The following is a 15,350-nucleotide window of genomic DNA, read 5'->3' as shown; positions in this document are numbered from 1 at the left end:
TACCTGTAATTGGAGGTTCTTCAAGATGTGTGGTTCCTATCTGCATTCCAATCCCACCCACCTTCCCCTCTGAGGATTTGTTCAGTTTGCGGTGGCAAAGGAACTGAGGGTGCATCCTTTCTAGCCTTGAACGAAACTAGGAAGCAAAGCAAGTGCGCATGCTCAGATGAATGGAAACTACTACTTTCAAATTCTTTGGCTCTTATTGCAAAATGGCTGATGTTGGTATGATGGATCCTGCGCTTTTTTTTGGCGGGGAGGCTAAGATGCCACCCTTTGCCCCTACTCTTGGGGTGCTGAGGGCCCCACTAGCGGCCCAGGAAGATGGTAGAGGAGGGAAGCTGGGAAGGGGTCTGGGTTTGCTCCTCACTTTGAGCCCCAGCCCCTGTCAACCGCTGTGGGTTTCTTAACTCTATCCAAGAGGGAAGAGGGTATCCTTGATCCTTGACTCTGGGGAAGGGAGTCTCCCTGCCCTGCTGGGGCAGGGTCTCCCTTACTTCGGTTCTCTGGTCTTTTGGTTGTCAGCAACACACCTCCAAACTCTCAGTCCTCTCTCCTTCCTCGCACCACCCTGTCTGCCTGAAGCAGGTTTTTTTTATTAGGTTTGCATAGAGTGGGTCATAGGCGTGATTGTGTGTGGGTCAATCTGGCCTGATTCTATAGGATCGGTCTTCCTTTGGGGTACTTCCACTCGTGCTGGTGGCCATCTTTGTGTCTCCCTTTCTCTAGTCTTTCAGTTGTCAGGAACATGCCTCCAAATTCCAGTCCTCTCTCCTTCCTAGCAGTAGACATGATTATCCTACACATTTTGAGAACGGTTTGCTGCTGAAAGCATCCTGTGTCAACATAGGGGAGAGGTCATCATTTTATATAATCCAGTTTCTATTGTGCCCTCTGCAGAAGATATTTATGAAGGCCCTGAATCAGCAAGTTACTTAAGCACATGCTTAACTTTGAGCAAGAGTAATTCCACGGCTGTCATTTGGATTAGTCACATGCTTAAAGCTAGCCAAGTGTTGAAGTAGTGTGTTGAATTGTGGCCTTAGGATGTGGCTCAACTCTCATTAAATTCAAAAGAAAGACTCTATTGACATCAGAAGCAGTTAGATTGGACCATTATTAAACTTTTTTTTAATCACCATGTCTTTTAATTCTTCAGAAATTTGGTCAAACACTGCTCTCAGTCATCCATGTAAACCCATGGCCTGTTGCTTTTAGGGTAATGGCTGGGAGGCAAGGCTCAAAAGTGGACTTTGTAATTCCTCCTCCTAGGGCCAGTAGAGACGAGCGCACAGCTGATATGATGCCAGTAGTGTAGGGAAGGAATACATGTTGCACCTGCCTTCTGCTCCATTACATAATGTATGGGCATGTAATTTGGAGAGCCTATGTCAGAGTTAGTCACATGCTATTTATTGCATTAATTATTCTAAAAAGTTACCATTTTTCCATGAATAATTTATTTGGCAGACCAGTTTCTCTGGTAACTGACCAGCTGTAGTCCACAGCACAAGCTGTTAGAAAAGTGTAAAAAATAGAGAGTACATAAATCCAAGAGTTCATACCCACTGCATATGCCAGCAATGTAAAAAAGACAACCCTTAAGAGACGTGATTGATTATACAGAAGACTGAGACACAAGGTGGATGGGGTAATATCTTTAATTAGATCAACTTGTGTTGGTGAGAGAGACAAACTGTCGAGCTTACACAAAGCTTTTCTTCAGGTCACAGAGCTGTGTGTAAGCTCAAAAGCTTCTCTCACCAACAGAAGTTGATCCAATGAAAGATATTATCTCACCCACTTTGTCTCTAATGTCCTGGGACCAGCATGGCTGCAACAACAATGCATATATACAAGTGGCTCATTCAGTTAATGTTCTTGTGGATTTCCGCTAGCATGGAGGATTTTAAAAAGATCTCTTATTTTGCTTTTTCAGGTGATGTTCACAGAAGAAGATGTCAAATTCTACTTGGCTGAATTAGCACTTGCTTTAGACCATCTACATAGTCTTGGAATAATATACAGGGACCTAAAGCCAGAGAAGTAAGAATCCACTGTAGTAAATGCAATGTATGAATTAGTTAATATTTTATATAGCAGTTCAACAGTGTAAAGCATTACATAAATGCTAAGCATTATTATTGTCATCTTTATAACTATTAGCCATTTAAAATTAGTGACTATATAAGTTTACCAAAGTTGCTTACAAAAAAAGTGTGATAGTGTTTCTAGTAGGAAAAAAAGCAGCTGCCACAAGGTTGATATGCCAGATATTGGACATATGTTGCCTTGTTGGGCACTCCCTGACAGCTGCACTTCTGTGAGAAGAGAAATATTGAAATATACATAGCCCATTATTTCCAGGTACTTTAAAAAGCAGAATGGAGCATAGCATACTCTTGATCACATGCAGAGGAACAGTGTTCTTGATTTGTTGTTGTGTGTCCATCAGGTGTTTGTTTCATACAATAAAGGTTGTAATATTGATCAAACAGATTTTTTCAAAGAAGGGCTGAAGCTTAAAAAAAACACGTACAAGATTTAAGGTTACTTTTGAGCCTATATATATTTTACAAAACCCATTTGAAAACTAACTGTGGAAAAAATTGTCCATGTCTAGTTTTCAGTGTAAATTGCGGTGAGATGGAAAATGGAGTTCATGATTTAAAGCAATATTGTCAAGCCCAGTAATTTAAAATAGAAATTTTGACCTATCTTATACTGATTGAGTGAGTGACTCGGTCCACAACTTAATGGGTTTCTGTTTGTCATGCTGAACCAGCATGAATGACCACTGAAATTGTAAGGTTTTGGGATGCCAATTCAGATTTCCATCTCAATAACCCAGTCATCCTTGGCTCACTCAGAGATGAACCCAAGTGACTGAGGGTATGTCTACATCTACAATTTTGCAGCGCTGGTTGTTACAGCTGTATTAGTACAGCTGTATAGGGCCAGCGCTGCAGAGTGGCCACACTTACAGCAACCAGCGCTGCAAGTGGTGTTAGATGTGGCCACACTGCAGCGCTGTTGGGCGGCTTCAAGGGGGGTTCGGGGAACGCGAGAGCAAACCGGGGAAGGAGACCAGCTTCGCCGCGGTTTGCTCTCGCGTTCCCCGAACCCCCCTGCAAACCGCAGGGAAGGAGACCTGCTTGCACGGAGTTTCGGGGAACGCGAGAGCAAACTGGGGAAGGGAGACCAGCTTCGCCGCGGTTTGCTCTCGCGTTTCCCGAACCCCCCTGCAAACCGCAGGGAAGGAGACCTGCTTGCACGGGGGTTCGGGGAACGCGAGAGCAAACCGGGGAAGGAGACCAGCTTCGCCGCGGTTTGCTCTCGCGTTCCCCGAACCCCCCTGCAAACCGCAGGGAAGGAGACCTGCTTGCACGGAGGTTCGGGGAACGCGAGAGCAAACCGGGGAAGGAGACCAGCTTCGCCGCGGTTTGCTCTCGCGTTCCCCGAACCCCCCTGCAAACCGGGGAAGGAGACCTGCTTGATTACCAGACGCTTCCTCAGGTATGCTGGGATACCTGCTTATTCCACGGAGGTCAAGAAAAGCGCTGGTAAGTGTCTACACTTGATTACCAGCGCTGGATCACCAGCGCTGGATCCTCTACACCCGAGACAAAACGGGAGTACGGCCAGCGCTGCAAACAGGGAGTTGCAGCGCTGGTGATGCCCTGCAGATGTGTACACCTCCTAAGTTGCAGCGCTGTAACCCCCTCACCAGCGCTGCAACTTTGTGATGTAGACAAGCCCTGAATTCCATCTCCTGTTTTCCATATCCTTCTTTAGTTCAGTTTTCCTAGTTATCTAGAGATTCAGGGGAGAGAGTGTGTTTGTGTGGTGGGGGTTAATACTAAAATAAAATGGAGGCGGCAAAGAGGAAAACAGTTGTTCCCCTTGGGAACTGCAGTCTGGATTCTCTGAGTCTTTTTGCTTTCAATGCTAGATTTTTGAGCTATCATCTGGAGAGGTGTCTAAATGGGAATAAAACTCTCATCAGTGCTTCATCTGACAGAAAGTTTATTCTGCCTCAAGGGCTTTAGGCCAGATAAGACAGAATTATGCGAAAATGTTACTACCTTGAGTGATCTTACCCTTATTCCTTTAGCTCTGTCTGATTTGCAAATGATTTTGTAGCAGCCAGATCCCAGAAGAATGTGCCTGCCCCTGTTTCTGTAAAGTGCAAGAAACCAGTTGCAGTTAAAATGTGGGGGGGGAGGGGGCAGGGTTAAGACTCCTTCTCTTCAGTCATAAACCTATAGCTCCCACCTGTAAGGTGTTAAAAGCCATATCGTCGGACCAAATCTAGAAACACGGTGCTGTATGTACCCACTCTCTGTGCTCTAAATCTTATCCCTCTAATTCTAGTGGGCTTGGATACAAATGACACAGATTTCTCATGATGGGATATGACTGTTTTATGAAGACGTCCCAGATCAGACCCACTAATTTACTTTAGAAGACTAATCTGTTCTCTGTAGAAATAGTACAGAATTGCTGCACCTTATCCTCCTACCGAAGGAATGTCCTCCATATTAACTTTGAGGAAAGTGAGCTGGATAACATTATCCCACTTCGTCCAGTGGTGCAAACATTGATTTATACCTGTTCTGTCTCAATATTCACTTTATCTTGCTAATACTTGCCAGCAGTATAAGCTCTCAACAGACAAAGCTTAATTCTGGGCCATTGTTCCCAAAGCTGATCTAGCATTTGTTTATTGTTCAGGAAGTAATTTTTTTCCTATCCTGAAAGATTCCTTGCAAAACCAAAGAAATGTATTTTTTCTATCCACATCTGACTCTATTCCTTCTACTTAGCTAGAGTCCTGGTTTCTATATCTTACTGAACGTAATACTCTTACAGAGAACCGTCCCTTCAGAATTCTTAGAATCATGTCCTGGAAGTCTTGATATCTTCTAAATATTTCTGATACCTAAGAGGATTCCATCCATTCTCCCACCATAGCTGGTGGTATCCTCATACTGGCTTCCTGAGCCTTCTAGCTAAAGTCCTAGAGAAGGAGGGAACAATTCTGCTAAATATAGTTTTATGGCTCTTTCTTACTTCAAGGACAGACTTTCTGGGGAGTTTTTTAATCAGGTTCTTAAGGACTAAACAAGAATAAGAACTATGTGCTTTCCGCTTAATAAAATCCTGAAGTCTCCATCTCTAACATAACTTCAGCTTATGCACTGTTTTCTATAAACTGATCAGAAGATAAAATAATAATCCTGTAGCAGAAGAGGCATGACAGCAAGAGAGTAGGGGACAGGAAGCCCAGTTCCCATTTCTCCAAGGCCTATGACTGTGTGGAAAACCTGAAAAGTCTATAGATTGAGGCACCCTTTTTATGTAAAGCACATATGGACAAGTATCACAAGTGGTTAAGATACCCAGGTAATCCACAAACAAGATGGCTATCCCTTCTCAGTATCTGTTACTTTGTTACACTTTTTCACTCCTGCTGGCAAGAGAGTCAGTAATTCTAAAGACTGCCAGAAGGGGCTGAACAATGGTGCACTCACATAAGCAATGCTGGGTTAGTTATTCCATTTTTTTCACTGTGAGCAAGACTCCAAGGAAGGATGGCATATTCTGAACCTCATACATAATTCAAGATGGAATCCCACCCAGTCAGTGATCCTTACCATAGCCCTGAAAAACGCTCTGACTTCTGTTGACATGCAGAATGTCTAGCTGTATATCCCCATTACTTCTTGTAACTAATGGTAGTTTCATTTTTACTTCAGAAGAGTTAATCTCCCATATTTTGCTCTCCACATCAGTCTTTCCTCTGTGCCATAAGTCTTTAAGAAGCCATTGGTTGTAATGACAGCACATCTGTGAAAGCATAGACTAGCAGTTCATATCTACACAAATTTTGTCTAGATCAGGACATTTTAAAGAATAAATATTTTCCCGCTTTTATTGAAAAGGTTAGCCTGCCTCCAGGTCCAATATCTGGACACATCTTGATAGAATCATCCTGTTAGAGGAAAGTCAAGCAAGCTACCTGGGGTTCAGATCTCCAATACTGTCCGCTTCTCCTGGGAATAGCTTGAGCTAGTTGAACTCTGTCTTGAAGCGATACTTTAGCCTCACTTCCGCTTCTGGACTCTCCACATTATATCAGGAACAGCTGCAGTCAATCATGCTTGGACCCAGACTAATTAATAAGTACTCATCTTAAGGTCAGAGTTTAACGCTCCCGTCTCTCTAAAAGGAACTTTCCTAGGCAAATTCTGGTGACCAGAGATGTGGATCTTTCCAGTTAGGGACATGTGGCTGGGGGGAGGGCAGGATAGAGGATGGTAGTCTTATTTTGGCGCCTCTAGATGCTAGTAAAATAACAAAATAATAAGTTGGTCTAATGGAAGTGGTCTCACTTAGAATCCAGCTCCATTAAATGTTTAAAAGATTAGAACTTATCGAGGTCTTTGTTTCCCCTCTGGGGAATTCTGCCAGGAAAGATCTCCTAGTCTGGACAGACAACTTCATTGTTGTAGTTTATTTGAATTAACAAACCAAGTGTTCCTGGAGTCCCTCCTGCTGTTTTACTGGACATAAAGAAATCCGGTGGCACTTGAAACCCATTGCTTTGCAGGAAATGTAAATCAGTTTGGAAGTGGCCTAAACCAGGTATGATGTCCTTTTGAAGAGTATGGAATCTCTTCCTTTATATGTTCCAGGACATAGAGGCTACATGGTGACATCCATCCTTGTTCACATTCTTCAGGTTGGTTTGGACTTTCAGGTTGGACTTTCCATACATTTCATGAGGCAGCAAATCTTGGCCTTCACAGAATACCCATTTATTATGGGTTTGCAGCTCCTTACAAAAACTTTCATGTACAGCTATGGATTCAACCTCCCATTAGACCCTTTATTTGTAGCTGTCAGTTTAATCAGGGCTGGCAAACTCTCTGAAGTTGGCCACTCCAGCATATCAAATTCTGTAAACTATGTTTCCTAAAGACAAGGTGGCTCTTCACTCTCTGCCCTTTTTTGTTTATAGGTGTCCTACCACTTTTCATCAAAATCAAGTGGTGGTTCCCCCTCTTTTTCTGCCATTGTTATGGAGAATTGCCTTCATTCCCTGGATGTCAGGAGGGCCTTGAATTTCCATATCAGTAGGACCCAGGATTTGAGGGTCAGTGAATGCTTTTGTTTTTTGTGTAGGTTCTAAGAAGGGTCACAGTACTCATAGAAATGATTAGTCAGATGGATCAGAACGTGTTTCTGATGCATGTATTTTACAAGAGCCCACCTGCAGACGCATTCATGTAGAATGAATTCCTTATGGGATGCATTCCCTTAGACACATTCAGGCAATGAGAGGGCAAAATTTGCATATGACACTCAATTATTGAGACAAATTCAAAGAAGACACTGCAGAACTTCAGAAGCTATGTGAATGGTCAACATGATGGCAAATTGAAATCAGTGTCAATAAATGCAAAATAATGCACATAGCATGGAAAGCTTAGCACTAATTATATAACTTACTGGGCTCTAAAGTAACAGTATCAATTGAAGAAAAAGTATCTGGTCATCTTTGCGGACAGCTCAGTGAAAACCTCTGCTCAATGAGCTACTGCAGTTAAAAAAGCAAATCACATTAGGGTAACAAAACTGATAATTTTTCACACACGTAATTAGACTGTGGAACTTACTGCTTCAAGATGATGTTGATGCAAGATTCAGAGGGATTGGATAGTTATATGGATAACAAGAATATCCAGGGTTACAGTTAACGAAAAAAATTGAAGTAATTTAAAATTCCATGCTTCCTAGCGCAAGCCAATCTGTAACTATTAGAGGTTCAGATGAGACTTTGATAAGCACCAGTTTATCTCATGTGTCTGCTGCAGGGCTTCTTGCACCTTCATGTGAGGCATCTGGTGGTGGCTACTGTCAGAGACAGTATAGTAGCTTAGATGGTCAGTGGGTCTGATGCAGTATGGTAATTCCTATGTCTCTTAATGAAGAGAGAAAATGTTGCTTTGGAAGAGGACTTCAAACTGGCAGTTTGGTTTCACATGCATGCCCTTACTGTGCATTATAGAATTAGATATCTGTCTACTCCGAGTGCTCCTTTTGGTAGCATTATCTTTGACTTTGTTCTTGAAAAGTAATTCCTCCATGTTGTGGAGATGGGATTGCTATAGACTAAGCTGGTTTACTCAAAGAATAGATACTTTTTCTTACCCAGAAATGGTTGTATTCTTATGAAACCAGCTCAGTCCACAATGACCAAACTTTCAGTGGAATTGTTTCTGTGTTCATTCTAAAACTAGTACCTGCCCCTTTTCTGAAAGGTATTGTGTTTAGGACAGTGTTATTTGCAGAATGCCACCACATTTTGGCTTTTTTTTTTTTTTTTTTTTTTTTTTTTTTTTTGGTTTTACATAAATGTTCCCTGTTGATTCTAATGGAGTTCTTCTTTAACCTGATAACTTGTGCGTTCACCAAGGCACGTGTCTTCTGTCCTATTTGTAATTACTCTAATTAGTGCTATGGCAATGGCTGGTAGTGTGCTCAGGAGGAACTTGGGGACACATTAGGTTCTAAATTCCTGCACTTTCCATTGGTTGCTTATGTCTATACAACTATGATGTGATTGAAAACTCGTTAAATTGTAAACTGAGCTGGTTTCATCAAACAAATACCATTTACTGGTAAGAACATATTTTTCTGAGCTGGTGAGGAATGTCTTCCAGATACTTGAAAAATACCACACCCAGTCTGAGATATATAAATCACTTTTCAAAACCACCTTTTCTCTGGGATCTGTTATGGTTCCTACGTAGTTGGAGCATGTGCAAACAGGAAAGTGAATGAATTTAAATGTTGTTAGTTTGTGATCCTTTTAAAATACAGAAGTGGGGAAAACTTATTTGCCAAAAGTAGAAGGATAAAAAATATCAAGGAAGGGGAACTTTAGAGCTTTTAGGATAATAAAACTCTTTTTAAAAATTACTCCGTTCAATCTTGTTACTATTTCCTTTTTAATAAATGTTTTAATAATTATAGCTAAAATATAAAAAACAGAATCAAACACTATACTTTCTAGAAATTGTTCATTGAATAAATGATGTATCCTTCGTAGATTTTCTGTTCTTGGGCTTCAGCCTTGGGCGTGTCTGTCTCAGAGTTAACTAGCAAAGGTCAAAATTATTTAGGAGTTTTGTTTGAGGTCCTCATTCCCACTATATGAATTATTCTTTTAAGTGTATACGGTCTCTTAATTCTCAGAGAGAGCCTGATCCTACAGCATGCTGAGCACTCTAAACTCTTTCTTTCAGTGGAGTTGACGATGCTTAGCATCTGAAGGGAGGCACTTAGAAGAACATTACGAGATCAAAGAAAGCATAAAAGTAAATGGCAACACAGTACAGCTTTAAGTATGTAGGATTAAAAGGAACTTGACAGCATCCATTTAAAGTTGTTAGCACTTCCATTGAAACTCCAAAGATAGATAATACACCTGAAAAGCACTATATAAGAGCTATTTGTTATGTTAAAAATGCTTCAAAGAAACAATGTTGGTCCTTAGAATATTCTCTGTTGTGTATAAGTTTTTTTTCCCTGCTCAGTGAGTATTGTGGATAGAAAATTCAGGATTAAAGAGTAGCCATGTGGATTACTAGCAAATACCTTTCAGTTATGTGGAATTCTTGAGAGAGATTCTGTGTTCATTCACATTCTTTACTAAGAAAGAATCAGGAGAAAAAAGTTGTCCACAGAAATCTTTAGCTATTTTATTATTGTGACTTTGTCTTTACAGATATATTTTATGTTTAGAGCTGAGATGCAACTTCTGAATTTCTTGGCTTTTGTTAGGTTCTGATCCTGCAAACTGCCAGTACAGTCCCAAGAGTCTATCTGAGAAGAGCAGCTTGTAGAAATAGGGCCTTAGAAAACACACTGAATGCATGTTTTTTGTAACTTTATTAAAATAGATCCTTTTTCCATAACTGTAAATTCCAAAATTATTCTTCTAACCAGTAGTTTTATTAGATTTTCATTGTTACATATCTGTTTGTTGATGTTACTCTTTAAAGTTCTATTCTTATTTAAAGTTCTTTTGATTGTCAGTACAGTTTCTAAAGCAAGGTTAAAAGATACTTTAAACTGCCCCCCCCCTTTTTTTTAGTATACTTCTTGACGAAGAAGGACATATCAAATTGACAGGTAAGTAAAAATAAACTCCAGTTTATTAAAAGTTTTTAATTCATAAGTTGCCTGAATGTTTTTTTTTTAAAGCAATATAGTAAAATCTGAATTTTTTTCTTTTGCATTGCAAGTAATTTTGCAGAACAAATGGGGGTATTTAACATGGACTAAATGAAATGGTATTATTTAAATAAGAAATCTGGTTTAAAAAGTAAAAGTAATGATATGACCACTAAAGTGACTTTTTTCAGAGTTTTATAGCTTTTGTGTTAATTATATTGGCATGCTTAGAAATTCTTAGCCAGTAGGAACATTTCATTTCAGATCGTATTTTTTCCAGATTTTGGCTTAAGCAAAGAGTCCATTGATCATGAAAAGAAAGCGTATTCCTTCTGTGGGACAGTAGAATATATGGCACCAGAGGTAGTTAATCGACGAGGCCACACACAGAGTGCGGACTGGTGGTCTTTTGGTGTTTTAATGGTAGGTTTCTGGTGAATGGAAATCATAGCAAAAGGTGGGTTATGATTGGCTTAACCCAGTCACATGAAGTTATTAGTAATTAGCACTACTGTTCAGTTTGGATCAACGGCATGGACCAGATCTCATCACATCACAGATATCACCTCTTTTCTTTTGCTTGAATGGAATATTGTGTTCCTATGACTGTTCTTAACTGAGACTGATAGAAAAATGAAAGTGTTCAGAAAAGCTTGCTTTTCAAAAGGAAAAAATATTTTTCCATATGGATTCAAATTTTAAAACGTCAAAATTGAATTCAATCACAGAAAAAGTAGTTTTTAGAAGTAAAATTTTCTGATCACTTTTGACATCTCAGTTTCAGACTAACAGGGAATAATGGAAGCTGCTTTATTTGCACAGAGATAGAATTTACAATTGCACTGAGTTAATTAGACTTTCAGCTGTAAAAAATAAGTTCCATTAAATTGAAAATTTTTTACCAGACTGGGATTTTTTTTTAAATATTTATAACAAATGCAGGTATTTTTGAAAGGGAAAAAAGGATTGTTTGAAATTTTAGGAATACCAAATACAATGATTTTTAAAGTATAGAATTGTATGATTTTTTTTAACATTAAGATCAAATGATGATGTTCTTAAAAATGAAAGATGTTCCATCTTTTGATGCTTCTGCAATACCTGTATAATTATGACAGCACAGTCTCGGTGTGTGCCTTATGATCTAATAAGGAGACTCTTTATTATTAGATCTGAAAACACAACCTATTACCTTTTGAATGTGTAAAATGCTGTTGTGGTATGGAAAATGACTGGTAAAAAAAAGGCACCTGATCACTAAAGAGATCTTACATTTGTGTTTTGTCAGTCATCTCAGCAGACTTGACTAACAAGAATACATTTTTACTGCTTCTTCTAGCACTGCGCAGCCCATATGCAGTGAGGGTGATCTGTATTCTTTTCTGGCTTTGGCATCGTCAGAAAAATACTAAGATTCTGCAATCAGATTGTAGTTTAGTATTGATGGAAAATGAGCTAAAAAGAACATAACGGGGGTTTTAAATCCCAGATTGAGTTTGCAGAGCTGGTAACTAAAATAATAATAATAAAAAAAATATTTTACGCTTGAACTGAATGTTAAAATTGGAAACCCTGAGCTGTCAATAAACATTGGCTGGATGTCATTTTTAGAGTCCAGTTGTACTTTTCTTAAAAATACTTTGGCTGTTGATTTGCAGGAGGGTGAATTTAGAAGTCTAACACTTAAAGAATTGACAAACTTCCATAGTATTTGAAATAAAGTGTATCTTTCCATAAAATATTTGTTTTTTGTAGCCTGTATCTCTGACGCCTTAGGTTAATTTATCTCAGAACGTGAGCTATCCACATGGATGTTCAGTTAATCTTATTTTGCTTATTTTGAGGAACCCAGTCCAAGAAGTCTTCATAATTATTTCAGCCTCTGCGCAATATAGCTAAAACCTGTTTGTTCAGTAGCTTCTTGTGATAAAACAGTTCTTACTAACCAGTTAATAAAACAAATTGCCCCATAGTTCCTGCAGTCCCTTATGAAGATGGTAGGCCAGGCGTGCAGTACTTGGAATTCGACTTAAAACTGTAGAGGAGACTGATGATCTCACCAATAACTGTAATTTTTCCCATCATGTCATTTCCTTCACCAGTGTGTGCTTGCCCACCCACACACATCATGTTTATTTTTACTTTGCATCAGTTACAAAAAGCAGAGTGTGTGTGCATGCACTTGCATGTATCTACCTACCAAACATAGTGTGTATGTGTGCTAGACATTGTAATTATCAAAATTTAACATTTTAGGGTGGGATTTTCAAAAGTGTTCAACACTGGCTGAAGTCTGCTCCCATTGAAGCCAAGGTATTTGGAATTGACTTCAGTAATAGCTGAATAAGGCCAATCCTGAACGCTTTTGAAAATCCTATTCTTAAAGTATTCTGGGTCCTATGTAGTCTTTTGAGGAGGAGGGCAGAGTGATCTTAGATGAAGATCTATGGAAATGACATATATGAAGTCCAATTACAAGAGGATTAACTCTTAGTTTTGTTTCATTTTTTGTTGATGGGAACTTATATATTTTATGAAATATCTCATAAATAGAATCTCACTAATTCATATGAAGTGTAATTTGTGTATTTGCAAACTTTGCAGATTAGAAGTGAATAAACCTCAGAAAATAATTATACTGTGCAATACAATTTACTTTCTTTTAGTTTCATAAGTGTAGGTAGTTGAATTTTAATTATGTATTTCATAGTACACAATTGAATGTACAGAGTAATTTTTAAAAAATAGTCTTGGTAAGATTAGACCTTTCTCCAGCACACCTTGCCAAGAAGTGTGGTAAGATTATCAGATTTGTAGTTCAGCAAAGTAATAAGTAGTGAAATTATACTATATTAGCATTATATTAAATAGAAAAAAATGGTTAGTTGAACAATTTGTTTCTAAAGTCAGGAAATGCAAAATTCCAGGCTCCAAATTCCAGGCTCCAACTGCTATGTTAAGTTGGCAGCGTCTGATATCCCTGTATGTTTTAAGAAATAATTTTTATAAAAAGCTAGCTATTTAGGCATTAGTTTTAAGAACGGCATGAATGCTATTGTACTTGCATATTTTGTATCTGAGACTACTGCAATTGTCTATATAGTCAGGTTATTGTTCACTCAGAATTCCTGATTACAATTTCAAACTTTTGGGCCGTAATGAAAAATCAGGAATAGAAGATACTGTGTGTGCAATATGACTACATTAACATAGATGATCAAACCTGAACTTTATCATTTCATGACTTGGTGATTTTAAGTGACCAACCATAAAACATCATTAACATATTTTTAAATTAAATTCTCTAGGTTTTATGAAGCAAAAAACCTTGAAGGCATAAGCACTTAAACTGTCTTACTGTTACGTAAGCACCTAACAGAACCTCACAACATGTGAAAGATTTAACCTTTTAAACTACCTTGAATATGTAGGATGACTTAAACTGCCATATAGTGGAATAAGTGCTAAAACTGATAATTACATAATTTGACAAGTGTGCATTTATGAAAGTACTTAAGCTACTTCAACAGTTTAAAGTGTACTTTTACTGTACTCTTAAAGGTGACAGTAAAAATGGCATTATGTGATACCATATTGTGTTGCAGGTCATATTTGTTCAGATTACAAATAAGATATTTTTCTAACTGTTAAAAAGAATATAGCTTGTGATGTTATCTCATGAATCATCCACAGTAATAAAACGTCTGCCCACAGTTATACTATGCAACTTTATTGCGTCCAATGAGTCTGCACAGGAGATGAAATTGGCCTTGCAATTGGAGATTAATAAACAATTATTTAAACAATTTTATGAACCTGAATAGCAGAACACAGTTAGCTCTATAGTGCTTGCAAGAGTAAACGGTAGTTAACTTTTTTTTTCAAAGCAGTTATGAACCTGAATACAGAGACACCAGGTTTGTAAACTAAGAATGTGCCTCATTTATACAGACAAGGTGGGTGAGGCATTTTCTGTTATTGGACCAACTTCTGATGGTAAAAGAGACAAGCTCCACAGAGCTCTTCCTGTCTTGTCTCTCTAATATCCTGGGACCAACACGGCTCCAATACTGCAAAGCTCTGTTATACAGTCACTTTCAGAATAGAACAGTATTTTAAAAGTGGTGGTGGCCCATTAAAAGGCATTGTAAAATATGTATGCATGTACAGTGCAGGTCTTCTAAGTGCAAGTCCTCATACATTCCCCTGTACATAGCAATAACCACTTTTTAATTGTGAATAACTTCATTATCCAACTACCTTTTTTTTCTTCTAGTAAAGACTATTTACATTGTTTCACCATTATTTAGACATCTGGCAATATTTTTTACCTCCTTGAAAAACTCCGATAACTGGAAAAAAAAACAAAAAACAATGAGAAGTCCTTGTGGCACCTTAAATACTAACAAATTTATTTGGGCACAAGCTTTCATGGGCAAGCTTATGCCCAAATAAATTTGTTAGTCTCTGAGGTGCCACAAGGACTCCTCGTTGTTTTTGCTGATGCAGACTAACCCGGATACCACTCTGAAACCTGTCAGATAACTAAAGTTATTTTGCTCAAGCTCCCAAAGAAAGTTGTATTTAGGGGAAAAAACAAGCATAGAGAATTGCAGCTGATGAAAAGGTGAATTTTTCATAAAGTTAGAAGTCTGTGAACACAGAGTAATATGATGGAAACTGTTTTGCAACCTTAAGTTCAGTAAGTGCTTCCAGATGTTTGCAATAATTAAAACTTGTAGCACAAGCAGTTGCTTTGCATAGTCTTTTAAAAGATTATTCTGTTAAGTAGTTTTATCAAAAATTAGGTTTCATCCAAATCTTTTAATGTAATTGATGCAAATTTTACTCTGTACAGTTTGAAATGCTCACGGGTACTCTACCTTTCCAAGGGAAAGACAGAAAAGAAACCATGACTATGATTCTCAAGTGAGTACACTCTTACTTATGTTTTCTACAGGGATGTCCTCTATGCTGCAAATCTAATTTCTTCTCCCTCATTTTCCAAGGTGTTGGTAAATCCTCACTCCCTATTCCTATTCCACTTTATAAATTCCTTTTCCCACCCACCTAATTTGCCTGTTCCTCCAATCCTTTCCGTTACC

At 38.5% G+C, this 15,350-nt stretch overlaps 1 protein-coding gene across 2 annotated transcripts in view; it reads left to right on the top strand.

The window, feature by feature from the left end:
* Positions 1-15,350, top strand: part of RPS6KA3 (ribosomal protein S6 kinase A3) — a 146,855-nt gene that overhangs the window by 80,110 nt on the left and 51,395 nt on the right. For both annotated transcript variants that reach the window (XM_030574633.1, XM_030574624.1), the window contains exons 7-10: positions 1,940-2,046; positions 10,166-10,203; positions 10,526-10,668; positions 15,104-15,174. In XM_030574633.1, the coding sequence (XP_030430493.1) occupies positions 1,940-2,046; positions 10,166-10,203; positions 10,526-10,668; positions 15,104-15,174 (359 nt within the window). The remainder of the gene's footprint in view (positions 1-1,939; positions 2,047-10,165; positions 10,204-10,525; positions 10,669-15,103; positions 15,175-15,350) is intronic.

The sequence above is a fragment of the Gopherus evgoodei genome, chromosome 1 (genome assembly GCF_007399415.2).
Source record: "Gopherus evgoodei ecotype Sinaloan lineage chromosome 1, rGopEvg1_v1.p, whole genome shotgun sequence".
NCBI lineage: Eukaryota > Metazoa > Chordata > Testudines > Testudinidae > Gopherus > Gopherus evgoodei.
Note: the sequence above shows the minus strand (reverse complement) of the source record. Positions and strands in the feature narration are given on the sequence as shown.